This window comes from Rosa chinensis, chromosome 1, assembly GCF_002994745.2.
Source record: "Rosa chinensis cultivar Old Blush chromosome 1, RchiOBHm-V2, whole genome shotgun sequence".
Classification (NCBI taxonomy): Eukaryota; Viridiplantae; Streptophyta; class Magnoliopsida; order Rosales; family Rosaceae; genus Rosa; species Rosa chinensis.
In genome coordinates, this window is record NC_037088.1 from 64,394,987 (window position 1) to 64,409,899 (window position 14,913).

General features: G+C 37.3%; 2 protein-coding genes and 1 pseudogene across 3 annotated transcripts; 2 read left to right on the forward strand and 1 right to left on the reverse strand.

Moving 5' to 3' along the window:
- Positions 1-1,186: 1,186 nt before the first annotated feature.
- LOC112169355 (DNA-directed RNA polymerase III subunit RPC3) lies at positions 1,187-6,815 on the forward strand. Of its 2 annotated transcripts, none has more exons than XM_024306377.2 (14): positions 1,187-1,384; positions 1,471-1,615; positions 1,851-1,954; positions 2,082-2,181; positions 2,368-2,504; positions 3,106-3,258; positions 3,343-3,447; positions 3,979-4,090; positions 4,786-4,971; positions 5,097-5,134; positions 5,223-5,327; positions 5,739-5,822; positions 6,008-6,157; positions 6,552-6,815. In XM_024306377.2, exons 1-14 carry the CDS (start codon positions 1,196-1,198, stop codon positions 6,684-6,686), a joined length of 1,743 nt encoding a protein of 580 aa, XP_024162145.2. In that variant the 5' UTR covers positions 1,187-1,195; the 3' UTR covers positions 6,687-6,815. The 2 variants fall into 2 exon arrangements, with proteins under 2 accessions (XP_024162145.2, XP_024162155.2); XM_024306387.2 differs by having other exon boundaries at positions 1,190-1,384; positions 4,786-4,917.
- Positions 6,816-7,318: 503 nt separating this feature from the next.
- On the reverse strand, positions 7,319-9,347 carry LOC112182569. Its single transcript, XM_024321078.2, has 3 exons — positions 9,077-9,347; positions 8,342-8,396; positions 7,319-7,992 (listed from the first exon to the last, which is right to left on the reverse strand). The coding sequence occupies exons 1-3, from the start codon at positions 9,317-9,319 to the stop codon at positions 7,577-7,579; spliced, it is 714 nt and encodes a 237-aa protein (XP_024176846.1). The 5' UTR covers positions 9,320-9,347; the 3' UTR covers positions 7,319-7,576.
- Positions 9,348-11,541: 2,194 nt separating this feature from the next.
- On the forward strand, positions 11,542-14,887 carry LOC112178238 (annotated as a pseudogene).
- The last annotated feature ends 26 nt before the right edge of the window (positions 14,888-14,913 follow it).

Consider the following 14,913-nt stretch of genomic DNA (forward strand, 5'->3'; position numbering starts at 1 on the left):
TTGGAAGCCTCCACCTACACTAATTAGTGAAGAAGCATAGTAAGTTTAAGTACATACATACTTTGATCATCAAAACCCCTCTCAAGCCAGAAATACGTACAGGTTCCTATCGATCGATAGATCTTGGTGATGAACTGATGATTCAAAAAGCAAATTCCAATTTTTGAGAGATGAAAATATAATTATATGCACTGGTTCAGGGTAGGTTCTTGAATTATATAGCAAAAGAGAAGGTTGGCTGCTTTTGGCTTCTTTAATTTGTTCATGCATTTGGTGTGATTGAGGAAGTTAGCTTTGCATATATATACATATATAAATACACATGAGTCATGAAAGATATGCTTCTTTCTCGATCAAGTAGTAATGTAAAGCTAGCTATTTGCTTTCTATATATCTATCTCCCTCATGACTCATGCATTTTCATTTATTCTCTAATTAATTTGTTGTTATATATAACTGATCTTATATATAATAAAGTCCTCAAATAACAATGACTCAACTAGCTAATTAAGCACACGAGCTAATCAGAATCCATGAAAATCAAGCCATTTTAAGCATTTGCCAGGCCTTTTTATATGTGGTGGATAATTTGGGAGTAACAATGAATGGCAAAATCACATGGCCTACGACATTAAATCCTCTGAAGTGTTCAATCTCAAATCCTGGTATGTAAGTCGGTATGAGGGACCAAACATCAAATAATAGTATGGGGGCACTTGCAGTTGCATATGGTATGTTATGAGATAGGCAGGTAAGTGTTGTAATCAAACAGCAATCCTTGCTACCAAGAAACTCAGCATTATTCCCTATCAGATAGTGACACATTCCTTCCCTCCCCTAGCACCCTTGTTCACCCAAACTCTCATTCAATGCTAATCCCTAGCTAGCTAGCTAGCCTTGTAATTATATTTGTTACATGTATGAAATAATTCCATGGTCGTTGAAGTACGTTCAGAACACAATGTGAACAACAGAAAGAACCCCAGCGTCAAGTATGGTTATGATGTGAGCTGAGTCAGCTGACAACCACTGAAACTAATCCACTTCAAGCATGGGCTTCCCTGGCCATGTCCATAGATACTTTCTTTCAGCCGAAAACGAACCTAACACCCCAGAGTTTGAAGCTGAAGCCGAGTTTGCCAACTAGACCACACATTTATCCGGGCCAGGCCCATAGAAGCCTTGGGCCCATTGTATGCTCGTCACAATAACCCGGCCCGGGTTAGTTCGGTTAGGGCTCTGCAAACTCCCACCGTTTATTTCCCGCGTCTCTCTAACTGAAGCTTCAAACCAGAAGAAGAAGAAGAAGAAGATGACGGTGACTAACAGCGGCATCCAATACGCCGTTCAGATCATCACCAAACACTTCGGCAACCTCGTCGCTGTAACTCTCTCTCTCTCTCTTTCTCTCTATAATTTCAGTCTTCGATTCTCTTCGCTCTTAAATTTTCCATCTTTACGATTTTGCAGAAAGTTTGCGAAACCCTTCTGAAATCCGGACCGTTAAACCTGGGCGCTCTGATCCGATCGACGGCGCTCACTCCCCAGCAAGTCAAGAACTCTCTCCTGATTCTGGTCCAGCACAATTGCGTCCAGCCCTTTACCCAAGAGTCCAGTAATTCTTCTGCTTATCTCAATTTTTTTTGGGGTTTATGATTATTTCAATCTGTTTTGCAAAACCCTAGATTGGATTGGTTCAATTTGAGTAAAGTTAATTGCTTTTTGTGAATTCCTTGTCTCAATTTTTTGGGGGGTTTTTGATTCTTTGAATCTGTTTTGTAAAACTCTAGATTGAATTGGTTCAATTTGAGTAAAGCTAATTGCTTTTTTGTGGATTTGTGGTTATGCAGAGGCTGGGCTTAAAGTTCAGTACATGGCGGTGTACGATAACATACTCCATCGACTTAGGTTTGCCAAATTTCTGGCGGTTGTGGCCCAGGAGCTTGATGATGATGTTAGTTCAATTTTTTTTTTTTTTTGTGTATTGGTTTTGTTGTTTTTGGGGGTGGATTTTTTGTTTGGTGAAATTTAGGGGTTGGATTTTGATTGGTGTTTTATGTACATTTGGTTTGTTTTGTTAGTGCAAACAACTTCTTGCTGGTTTACTTGAACATGGTAGACTTACACAGCAACAGTTAATGGACAGAGCCAATCAGAAATCCAAATCAAATAGCAGTCAAGGTATTGCTTTAAGATTTGATCTATTTGATATCGGAAAATGATGAATTCAATGGTGTTCTTTTGTGGCAAGGAAAAGAGAATTTAATGGGATGTTGTGATTAAATGTACTTTTTTGTGTGCTCTCCATGCCTATACATGCTATTTTCTATTGGAGATATTTACTGTTTCTGGGTTTTCTTTCTGCAGTTCAGAATGCTGCTCAAGATAACTTTATTAGACTTGTGACTGCTCGTTTTGTTGAACGCTGCCCGGCCCCTGAACCACTTCTTGAAGAAGCACCTGAACAAGAAGGTCCAAAGAAGCCACGCTCTAAATCTGCTAAGGTAATGCAACTAGATATTTTGTGTCAAATATAATATATTATGTTTCGAGTAGGCCCCTTTGATGTGGGGTGTTTGATAATTAAAACTTCTGTTACATCTGTTGACGGAGATTGAGTTGTATTGGTGTTTGAATAGTGTGATTTCAGGTTTCAGGTTCCTGTTGATCATTAGTTAATCTTCACATGATTATTTATGTAGTGACATCAATTAACTTAATGACTAGTTGGCTCATTTGTTAATGCTTTTGTGTTTGGACTTAATGTCTGTATCAGTTAACTCATACAGTCCCTTATATTAAAAATACTCCAATCAAACAATAGATGTGTTAGAATTAATACTGACAGGGATAAACAGATGGAAGAACATATTTGTTGTGTCAAAATCAGGTTATTCCTTTTCGGATAATCTCATCAACTATTATTCGTCTAAGTCATATACTTTTCAACTCCGTGTGAAGTAACAATGAACCCTGACTTGATATTTTATGTTAGAGTCATTTCGTGTTTGAACAACTCTCCTAGTTGAACCTGTGTGAACATTTTAAGTTTGTTGTTTAAAACTCTGCATCCTTATAAATCAACATTTCAATCAACTCTTACAGATGGCTCAAGTTTCAGAGACCATAGAACAACGTGTTCTAGCAGCAGCAAGGCCTATGGAAGCAATAAGATTTTTAATTACGACAAATCCAGAAACTGATGATCCATCACAAAAAAGTGAGAATAATTCCTCTAGTATGAGTGTTGGGGAGAAGGTTGGTACATGGATTATTATTGTTTGCGGTATGCAATTTTTTGTAGTCTAGTTATGTTCTAATATTCAGTTTTCTGATTTATAGCGCAAGTTTGATGATTTGGATATTGGTGAACATGGGTCCAATGATAAGGAAGTGATTCTTTGGCGTGCTAATTTTGAGCAGTTCATTCGTTGTCTAAGGCATAAGGTTGGTTTTCTGTCTGATTTTCCATTTTATTTATAATTATCAATTCATGTTAATGAGGGAAAATTGTTTGTTAGACAATGTGTTGAGAATGTTTAGGCATGATTTAATCTAAAATACCTTTGCTTACATGCTTTTGTATGCTCTGTGTATGACTTTCTAGTAGCAGAGACTGTCAAATCCATATTTTCATGCATTTTATCAAACTACGTGTATATGGTAGTACGTGGTTTATTGAAATGAACCTTGGCATCGAATGCGCTTGCCTTTCGTTCTTTGGTTGACTGTAACTAAAAAGGTAACATAAAGGTGGACAATCATACGGAATGTCTGAACATTACCTAAGTTCTTTCTGTTTCACTGTAGTGAATAATGGGTTCTCTTACTCTACCATTTTAAATTAAATTAGATGAATTCTCTTGACTGCATTCCTTTCTGGTATGCTGCTCCCGTAAGTGAATGTATTCTCTCTTCTCAAATCAAAGAACTAAACAAAAAATTGAATCTACTTTGATATTTGATTGTTGGGTTTAGGCTTGTGTTGAGAATGTTAGAGCACGACATGATGATGGAGCTGCAGTTGTGTTAAGAGCTGTGCTGAAGGCAACTAGAATGCAGGAGACCAAAGTGAAAACAGATTATTCAGGTGAGCTGGAAGTTTGGATTAATATATACTGAGTCGGTCATACACAGTTGACTACCTATGCTTGAGTCTAGGACTCTAGGATATAATTTTTTTTATTAATCTGGTTATCCAGCAACTAAATGACTAAGTTTTTAACTATAATATTTGTTGAGTAGTTTTCCCATTTGTATTTGATAGATATATTTTCATTCAGCATAGATGGTTGGCTCTTTCAAATAGTCGAATTGGAGTTATTATGATGTTTAGTGGTCTGTGTCTTGTATTGTTATAAAGTTAAAACAATACAAGATACTTCAAGTCAAAAGTTGTTGCTTTTTAAGTATCCGTTTTTACACAGATCATCATTTTCATTTAACTGTTCTGTGTGTTTCCACTTCCAATTCAAACATCTAAGCTGTCTCCACCGTTTGTATGTTTACCAAATATGGCACCACTGAGCTGGTTTGTCTTTTTTTTTTTTTTTGAGAAGTTGGATAGTTGCTTGGATCAAGTATCTAGTTCTATGATTTCAAGTGCTATTTGGGTTAGATATTTGTTTGTTTGTTTTTTGTTTGGGTTGTGTTTTTTATGTTTTTTTTTAATATTTAAAATGAAAGTGGAATTGCAGTAGTATGAAAATAAAGTGAAATCATGGAACTTTTGTAGCTGACTTCGTCATTCCACTTTACTAATTGTTGTGTTGATAATATTTGTAGTTCCTTTAAAGATGGGTGCCATTTATAATGAGGTGATAGATAGTGCAGCCGGCCGTAATTTGACCAAGGTTTCTGTCAAAGCTTCCCTCCACTTGTTGTGCGGTGCACCTCCTGTAAGAGGAGGATATGAGGGTGAGGGTGAGGATGAGGATGAGGATGAGGATGAGGATGTGCCATATAGCATTGGTACAGTGTCCCTTTTCTCATTCAATTTCGTATAGTAAAGAATTTGACCATCCTTTATCTTTCTTATGGATGATTTGTATTGAGTTGCTAGTGACGAAATGTCTCCTTATTTTTTGCCATTACAGACTTGAAGAAAATTATAGAACTGCTTCAGAATGATGAGGTTTTTCGGATTTTTGTTATTTTCAAATATATGATATCTATCATTAGGTCACCAAGATAGATGTCTAAGTACATTTTCTATGCTGCAGGTGGAGTCGATTGTTTTGAAAAGATATGGACAGGATGCTTGTAGAATATTTAGGTTACTGACAAGCCAGTCAAAGCCGGCTGGTCAGTTTTTTGAGACAGATAAGGTAATAACATTGTTATCGTGCCACTCTTCGCAATCCATTAAGTTTTCTACATTTGGTAGAGCTGCTGTTAATTTGTTGCTCTCATTGTTTAGCATAGCATAATGTAGTACTGTGGGAAACTAATAGGAGAGACCTAACCATATCTCCAACACTAGTCTTGTATGACATAAGTTGCTATTGCATGATACATAGTTATCTGGCTCTGTGTGCTACTACTGGCAATCCAGAAAATTTTAAGATATGGGTAACAACTTGTTAGTATTCTGCTCTTTGTTGAGTGTACTGTATTACTGTAAGAAACTAAAAGGACACCTGGGTTTCCTGGCCATATATTGTACAGGAGTCTTATATGACTTGATATGACGTACTCTAGTAGTATCTTTGGTAATTCATTTACTTGGTTCTTTATAGATATCAGTCGATGCCCTTGTTGACAAAAAGGAAACACCTAAGATTCTCTATAAGCTCTGGAAGGATGACTACGTTCATATGGAGGTACAGCATTTACCTTCTTCTTTTCTTTATGCACGTGGCACTTTATTTGGTTTTCTGCTGTTATGTTTTCGACTTTGTTTATCAATTACACAATCACAGACTTTGTTGACTTATCCTGTGTAAAGTCATATTGAGTATCATTATGAGCTTTATTTTTTGTGTGACAATATTTGATCTACCTGCAGAAATTATCATTGACAACAGCTAAACAGTCACAAGTCATGGTGTGGAAAGTGCACAAGTCCATTGTTTGGGAACATGTTTTAGATGAGATGTACCATGCGGCGTACAATTTGGTTAAGCGATATGATCATGAGAGGGAAGAGAATAAGGAGGTTTGTTGGTGCCTTTTCCTTTCAAAATTCTTATTGGCCTATATTTTTTGTTGCTCAGTACCAAATTCCTTTCGGGACACACATGGTTGTTTTATCACTTTCTTATCTAGTAGAATTTCCTGTCAATTCTGTTCCTGCACCAAAATCCCTAGGGCACGTATTTTTTCTTGTTGAGTTCTTGCCAGATCCCTTGTCGGGTGCAAATGACAATTCTACTTGCTTTTCTCACATTGTCATTTCTGTTTCTGCAATAAAAAAACCTTGTTTATATGATATCAGGACCTGCCTAGAGTCTTTAGACATTCTTCTTCATTATCCTTCAAGCTTCAACCTAACAGAACCTTGTTGCAGCTTTTTACATATTCTAATAATTTGTTTTGGCTACTCTTTGCAGGTTACAAATACCCCGAAGGAGAAACGTGTCGGTGAATTAGAGAAAAAAGCCAACCGGTTTCTAGGTGTCAGGAAAATTATGGCATTATCGCTTGTGAAGCTTGATGATGCTCTCATGCTCTTCCATGACTTCTGATTCAGGAAATCATGACCGCAATATTATTGCCACTTCTTCATATAAACAGAGCCAGAGGGCATGTTAATTTTCTTATTGACAAGATCATTTCTCAATCAATATATTAATTCATCTCATTTGTTTTCTCAACCGAGCAAAGGGCTCTTTGATACTCTTTTTAGTTTTATGGACTATATTCAATATTATTCTTAACATGGATAAAATTTCATAACTGGGAGGGGTAAGTTGCCGTCATTATTGACATACCTAACCATCATTGCAAATTTGCAGGACCAGAGTCAAGACCTTCTTTGATTCTTGCATAAGAATCTGAACATCAATTTCAAAATGTAATTTTATGCCTAAAATAAAATTAAGAGAGATTATTTTGTTGACAAAAGTCACCCAGTAGCTCGGTAAGGCATGCAATTCTTGTTGCTGACAAAATCTCATCGCTCAAATTCACTCAAATAACACACACACACACCTACCGACAAAGATCAACCAATAACAATAGTGACACACACCTTGTTGACGATCAATTTTTAGCCCAATATTCATCAATAATAATAAAAACACCTTGTTGGTGACATACTTATCGGCACAAGATATTTTCTCAAATTGCCAAAAAGAATGTCGAAGAAATTAAAAGAGAAGCTCAAGTAAAATGTATATATGGCATAAAATTGCTGCAAGGGAAAAGAGAAAAAGGCAGCGGGCCAAGCTAGGAGTGTCAAAACTGCACTAGCTTTGTCCCGAAGACTCTGTAAGACAACCAATGCTATCTGAGATGAAACGAAATTACAGTCAGACTTATCTCAGCAGATTGGATCCTTGTGACAAAAAGCTATACATGGTTTTTACTGTCAGATTTTATTTGCACTGGCAAACTGTTGGGTTATTCTACCTTGCTACATAGATGGTCTCCCTTGTCCAAAAGAACCATCTGTTGAAAGCATAGAAGCATCTCCTGATCTTATGTGGCTGCTTCGATATGCCTCCTTTGTTACACCATAATAGACTGGTTTACTGCCTGAAAATGTGATGAAGTTCCAACCAAAAACCGAACCACCCACAATGTAGCTTCCTGGTAGCTGGCTGCTGACAAATGATTTCTTATCTGGGATGTAATGAGTCCATTTTGCACTAGGCAGTTGTTTTTCAACAGAGCATCTAGGTTGAACCTGCTGTGTTGGCAATCCATCTTTGTTTTCTTTCTCAGGCAGCCTGGCATGGGGCGAATGCTGTTGATGTTCTGATGCAAACTTCTTCTGTGTTCCAGTATCCATGGTCATTTGTTTGTTTAGAGCCATGAGAAGCCTCACCTCTGCAAGTTGCATGTAAAATGTATTATATTAGACATGCTTTGTACACAAAACTTGCAAAGCTTTCAGTTGACTTACCGTATAAATAGGAAAACCAAGCAAACAATCAATCCTACTTTTTCATGCTAAATAATGTCAAAGAAATTGTGCAGCTAAAAGTTAGTTACAAGTGGATTTTCTGATAAAGAGACATTATCCAGAGTAAACCCATGAAAAACGTTGACTAGAAGGTGAGTCCAAGCATGGATGATAGGCGAAATTGAAGAACCAAGTAAATCTTTAACTGTGAATGCCGTTCTTTCATATTCATCCAAGTACATGGGATGTAATTATCATAAAAAAAGAACTCACGTTTTTGAATCTCATCAGCTGCTTTACAGTTCCGAAAATCAGGTGTTTGAAGAACCTGCATATAAATATTGATCTTTCAAACAGTCGATAATTCAAAAGTAGACAGAGAATTCAAAAACCAGAAATGGAACTGATCATATAAATCTTCTCAGGCAGTTATCAGAAATACCATAATGCATCAAAGAATCCATCAACCAAGAGATCAAAATATTTCCCTAAGCAAAGATTTCTATTTGCTACATATTCTATCATGCGTATATTCCAAATAGGTACTCTTCTTTACACCGTAAATCAAATAAGCATCAATGCCTAGCCATTAATTTCTCAAGCAAGTATATCCTGCTCCTAAAACCAACCAGGTTATGCAGCAGCCTCTAGTTTTCCCAGCATACAATCACCAATCACCCGTAAACCACTATTTACAATCTAAAAACATCCACCATATAACCGAGCTCTGGATATGCAATTGTAGTAAAGTGATTACTTGGGCCCTAGAACAAGTTTTGATTATTTGCAAATAATGATAGGCAAGAAGTATAGAGGTGTACTAGTGCTATTAAATGGTCCAACTCAAACCCAACTAGGCCTGGTCTACACGTCCCTATTCAAACCACAATAAGAACACAAAACTCGTGCACTATAACAAACGTATATGGTGCATGCTTATGTTTTAGCATTGTCTTCTTCCTCTGATTAATAATACTAAAACAGAGACCAACCCAGTGGAATTGTTACCTCAATAAAATGAGGACGGAGTTGTTGAAGGAGAGCGCGGATTTTGAAGTAGGGGGAGTCTTTCTCCGTGTTGGTGTTGGTGTTGGAAAGCTTTCGCTTCTTGACGTCGGTCTGCTTCTGGGTCTGGTTTTGGCGAGGAAGACAAGTGGGTTTTTGGGGTGGGCTTGCTCCATGTGGAGGTGGCGTTATTGTTGTCATGTGTGGCTTTCTGCTCTCAACACGTTTTGATTTTGGGTCTTCCATGGACACTTCTGTAGAAAAAGCCTGCCGCTTTGTGTTCAAACTTAGTTTTATGCCGTCTATTGGTTTTCTTTTCTTTATAAACCCTAACGAATTTAGAGCAACTATTCTATAAGAACGGACGGTTTTTTTTTTTTTTGAGGAGTATAAGAACGGACGGTTGGATAGCATTAATTGTATTTTTTTTATTATTTTGATGAAAAGTTGATTACAAATATCAAGATCGCACTTAAGTGTTGGATAGGTGTATAGATTTCAAAAGTATATATAAATTCTTAAACCGAGAGGTTAATGCTTTCCAACTTAACTGTGTCCAAACTTTATTAAAAAAAAAAAATTCTATCTGTCAAGTACCATTTGATCCTAAGTTTGATTCAGAATAAACTTGAAATCCTTAAACACCAATATTTTTTTGGTCTAGTTGCAACATTTGAAGGTGAAATGTTTTCCAGTTGGGTGGTTGGGCCTCTCTTGGGCCTATGATAATATTACTCTTTCGGTTGTAGGTGCGGCCTTTTTGACCAAGGCCTTTGGGCTTGGCTTCTCAAAAACATAAAGGCCTTTGGGCGTGGAGAAATTCTACTTCTTCTATCACATTTGCTATATATTCATTTTTAATGATTTACAGACATCTTAAAATCCAATTTTTTGCATTCTGAAAAATTAACATTTACTAGTGGTGTCCCAACGATATTTTTTGGTGGGCTTCCGATGAGTTGTCTCTTTGCCGACCGTGGGTATACGGGGTTGGGACGAAAGTGGGTAGAGGTTTAGAAATAAGGGTGAAAAGGGAAGTTTTGTGAGAAAAAAAAAAAGTAATAATGAGTTGCACATGTGTAAAACAAGAAAAAAGTTGAAATAAAGAGCAATGATACAGGGCTTCAATGAGGCCTAAGATTTGTGGCCTCAAATCCTAAGTGTCATGCCATGTAAGCAAATACAAATTTTATTTTCAATTCCACATAATAAATCTTGCCACATCATACTATTGTAACACCAACTTTACCCTTTTAAATTTTCTTCTAGATATTAGAGGATGAATCAATTACATTAATGAATTAAATTAGGTGACGAAAAAAAGATAAGCTATTAATTATGTATTAATTTAAGAGATATGTCTACAAATTCTTTGACAAATATTTTTCTTCATTTAATTAAATTATTTCCTATAATTTTTCTTTCAAATAGCATTAATATAGTCAAGAAGTAGGCATTAACTTTTCTTTCCAAATATTGATTAATTTCATCCAAAAAAATAGCATTAATAAATTGAATTTGGAAAATACGTGTGTCTAAATTAAGAGGTGTAAACTCAAATATAATGTGTAAACCTAGCTACATAAAGAGAAGAAAAAAAATGAACAAAAGAATATATATGATCATATGAATATGTATTTTTCACATTATATTTTCAAAATTTACAAGAACCCAACAAAGGTTGAATTCATATACATGGTGTTATATAAACCTATTGATCGAATGTATGTGCAAATCTATTTACTGAATTACATGAATTTCTTTTCTATTTTTGATTGAAAAAAAAATTGTTGTTTAAATCTAAGCATGAGTGTAATGAAAAGAAAAAATGAAAAAAAAAATTGTTTAGAAAAAAACCAAAGTAATTTAGATTCATTAGATTTTGGAATGATAAGATTGTCTTTTTCTTAATAATTACATGTCATGATTTGACAAATTGGTAATGTGTGTAGGTGACATGGCATGACACCTAAGATTGAGGCCACAAATCTTAGGCCTCATTGAGGCCACAAATCATTTTCCGTTGAGATATAACCAGTAACGCCCTTTAAATGGTTATACCAAGCAAATTAACCTAAACAGCTAAACTTGAGGGGAAGATTTGAGGACAGCAAAAATGTAATTTACTGTTCTTTTTTCTTGCTCAAGATCATACATATGGTGTAAGTGAATATCAGATCTTAATCATATCAGTTCATTCATCCAATGGGGTTGATCTACTGCAATGCGAAAGTCAGTGTCGACAATATTACATAGATCCAATTTTTGTGGATCAGAAAGCTGATGAGTCATGAACTCATGATAGTGTGTGATCGAGATTATCATTAATGTCTTTGGAATGCTTTTCATGTGAGAAAGTGACGTAACTAATTTTTTGACTTCATAATGATCGAACCAATAGTTAAGTGGTGTAGCAGCTGCCAATTAAGGCTATATGACCTAATGGTTAGTGTTCTTCTTCTACATATACTCAGCTTCATTCTCTTTATGTTGCAGAGAGAGATATAATTATAATGGAGCACATGGCCATGGCAGTGATATTCTTCTTCTTCATCATTCTCTACTTATTATGCAGGCTGTCCCTTTCTTGTTGGGTTTTTCCTTTCCTAACTCACCGGAGGCTCAAGAAAAATGGTTTGACCGGCCCATCTCCAAGTTTTCCATTAGGAAACCTCAGTGAGATGAAGAAGAAGACTAACACTGGAAGCTCTTCTTGCACTAATAGTATATCCCATGACATATACTCAACTCTATTCCCTCACTTTGCTCGTTGGAGGAATTCCCACGGTACGCAATATGATCGATCACCAGTCTAGTTTTTGGACTAAAACTTTATCAATTTTTAAGTTGTGATTCGGGCAATGCAGGCAAGGTGTTCGTATACTGGTTGGGAACAGAGCCATTTTTGTACATAGCAGATCCTGTTTTAGTGAAAAAACTATCAACTCAGGTCTCTGCAAAGAACTGGGGCAAACCTACTGTGTTCAAACGCGACAGAGCTCCCATGTTTGGCAATGGCCTCATTATGTCTGATTGTCTGAAGGTGATAAATGGGCTCTTCACCGCCAAGTTATCACTCCTGCGTTTAACCCTACCAACTTGAAGGTACGTTTCAAGTTGTAAAAATCGACCCCTCATAATAGCTCATTAGTTCAGTGGGTGGGTGATCTATCAAGTCTAACTAACAACCAATCATAAATCTTCAAGGATATAATTTGCATGTATTAATACGTTATAGTGTCTAATAATGACGTATCCGCCGGTGAAGCTGTTACTTTATATTAGCAAATGATTTATATTGATATATCACATCTATTGCTTAGGGTTTAAGATTTACTAATAGGTTTGAACGTCAATAAACTTCTAAAGCTAAACCCTATATCCATACTAGAACATCTTTTGGATAACCTGCCCTAAATTTTTATTTTGTTAGATTTATCTGATATACTTTCTTTCTTCCCCCCTCTAACGTTTTAAAATTGACTTTAGCGAATAGTTCTATGTATATATATATATATATATATGTATATATATACAGGCCGGTTCTGAAGCGGACGGCGACGCAGCAGGGTCGTTCCAGGCGGCGACGGCGGCTCAGGGCTTGGCGGACGGAGGCCGGAGGCTTGGCGGACGGGTCTAGGCAGCGTTCGAGGTCGGAGGAGGTCCGAGTTGCAGGTTAATTCTGGGCAGCAACCCGACCTGCAACTGCAGGTTTTCTGGGCAGGGCTGCAACGACGTCGCCGGCGACTCCACCGACTGCAGACCTCTCCGCCCGACCCCTGACATCCTTCCGGCAACCTCCGCCGCTCCGTCGCGCCCCGAGCCGAGCTGCAGCAGCGCCGTCCGCACTTTAACGAAAGTGCGGACGTCCTCTTTGGAACGCCCCCGTATATATATATATATATATATATATATATATATATATATATATATATATATCTCTCTCTCTCTCAAATAAGCTCACTTATATTAATCCTATGTCTAATCTATAGGCAATGGTGAGTTTGATGGTGGAGACTACCAGAACAATGCTAGACACCTGGACTACCCAGCTCAGAAATTCCGACACTCGAGAAATTGATGTAGAGAAATCAATCAGAGAAACAGCAGGGGAGATCATCGCCAAGGCCAGCTTTGGCATTAGTTACCAAAGTGATCACCATGTGTTTGAAAAATTTAGGGCCTTGCAAATCAGCCTCTTCCAAACAAAACGCCTTTTGGGAGTTCCATTTGGGAAATTCTTGTACCTCAAGCAAGCCCTCGAGGCCAGCAGACTTGGAAAAGAAATTAACCAACTGTTCTCATCGATCATTAAGCCATTAGGTCAGGATCGTCTACTATGCATCACGACTTGCTTGGGTTATTGCTTAACCAGAGTGATCAACAAGGCAGCTTCAGAAAGGCTTTGACAACACAGCAGTTGGTGGATGAGTGCAAGACATTTTTCTTTTCAGGCCATGAGACATCGGCATTGTCTATCATATGGACGATGCTCCTTCTGGCCACGAATCCGGAGTGGCAAAATGAACTGAGGGAAGAGATTAGGGAGGTGGTAGGAGATAATAAAGAACTTCATTTCAACATGCTTGCTGGACTAAAGAAGGTAAGGAATTATGAGGTCTCATTCGGTACATTAATGTATCAAACTATCAATACGTACCAACTTCATATAGTGGTAGATCGGTCGATCATTGATCTACCATTCCATATAACTAATAGTCTACATTTTCAACGCATTACAATAATTGTTTGATGGTTTGTTGTTTTTGAATTTTGTCTCCATAATTGATACAGATGGGATGGGTCATGAATGAGGTGTTCCGATTATATCCTTCAGGACCAAATGCACAGAGGCAAGCTAAAGATGACATTCGAGTGAGTGAAGACCTAACAATCCCTAGAGGAACCAATTTGTGGATTGACATTGTGGGCATGCACCATGACTCAGAGCTATGGGGTGAGGATGTGCATGAGTTCAAGCCAGAGAGGTTTAAGGATGATATTAATGGTGGGTGCAAGCACAAAATGGGTTTCTTACCTTTTGGGTTTGGAGGAAGGATGTGCATTGGTAGAAACTTGAGCTTTTTGGAGTATAAGATTGTGCTGACCCTAATTCTGTCTAGGTTTTCTTTTACCATGTCTCCTACATATTGTCACTGCCCTTCAACTTTACTCACTATGAGGCCATCTTATGGTCTGCCTCTAGTATTCCAGCCCTTGGACTGAAGATTGTGCCTACCTTTAGAGTTCGTAAAATCCCAATCTTAAGTTGCTTCAAGGCCCTCAATTTGTAAGTGAAGTGTTTTCTAGTTGCGCGGGTTGGGCCTTTCTCTTGAGCCTATGTTGTTCCTTCTGTAGGTGCGCCCTTTTTGTCCAATGGAATGGAATGGGAGTAAAAGACTATCAATTTAATCTGGAAGCCCCTCGGGCATCCACAGTTTACAATGTCAAAGAGTAAGGCTCTAGAGGCCTCAGAAGGATCCCCATTGGTCCAAGTAGATCCTATTACAACATTGTGCCCTAAATTCGCAATGGCATCAACCACAAAGTTGGTTTATCCAAAGTTGTGTTTAAAGCTGATAGAATGAAAGCAAGTAGCAATAGCATGGATGTCTCGAATAATTTTTAGCAGTCTCCAAGGTGGTTGTAGGCGCTTATTAATTGCATCAATTACCATTTTAGAGTCTCCTTCTACTTCAATTGTTGTGTAATGGGAGTTGATCTACTACAATGAGAAAGTTAGTTTCAACAATAATATATACAATAGAGACAAGCTATGGTACTGTAATGTTTATTATACACTCATTTTACATCTATTTGAACAAAAATTACAATTATTT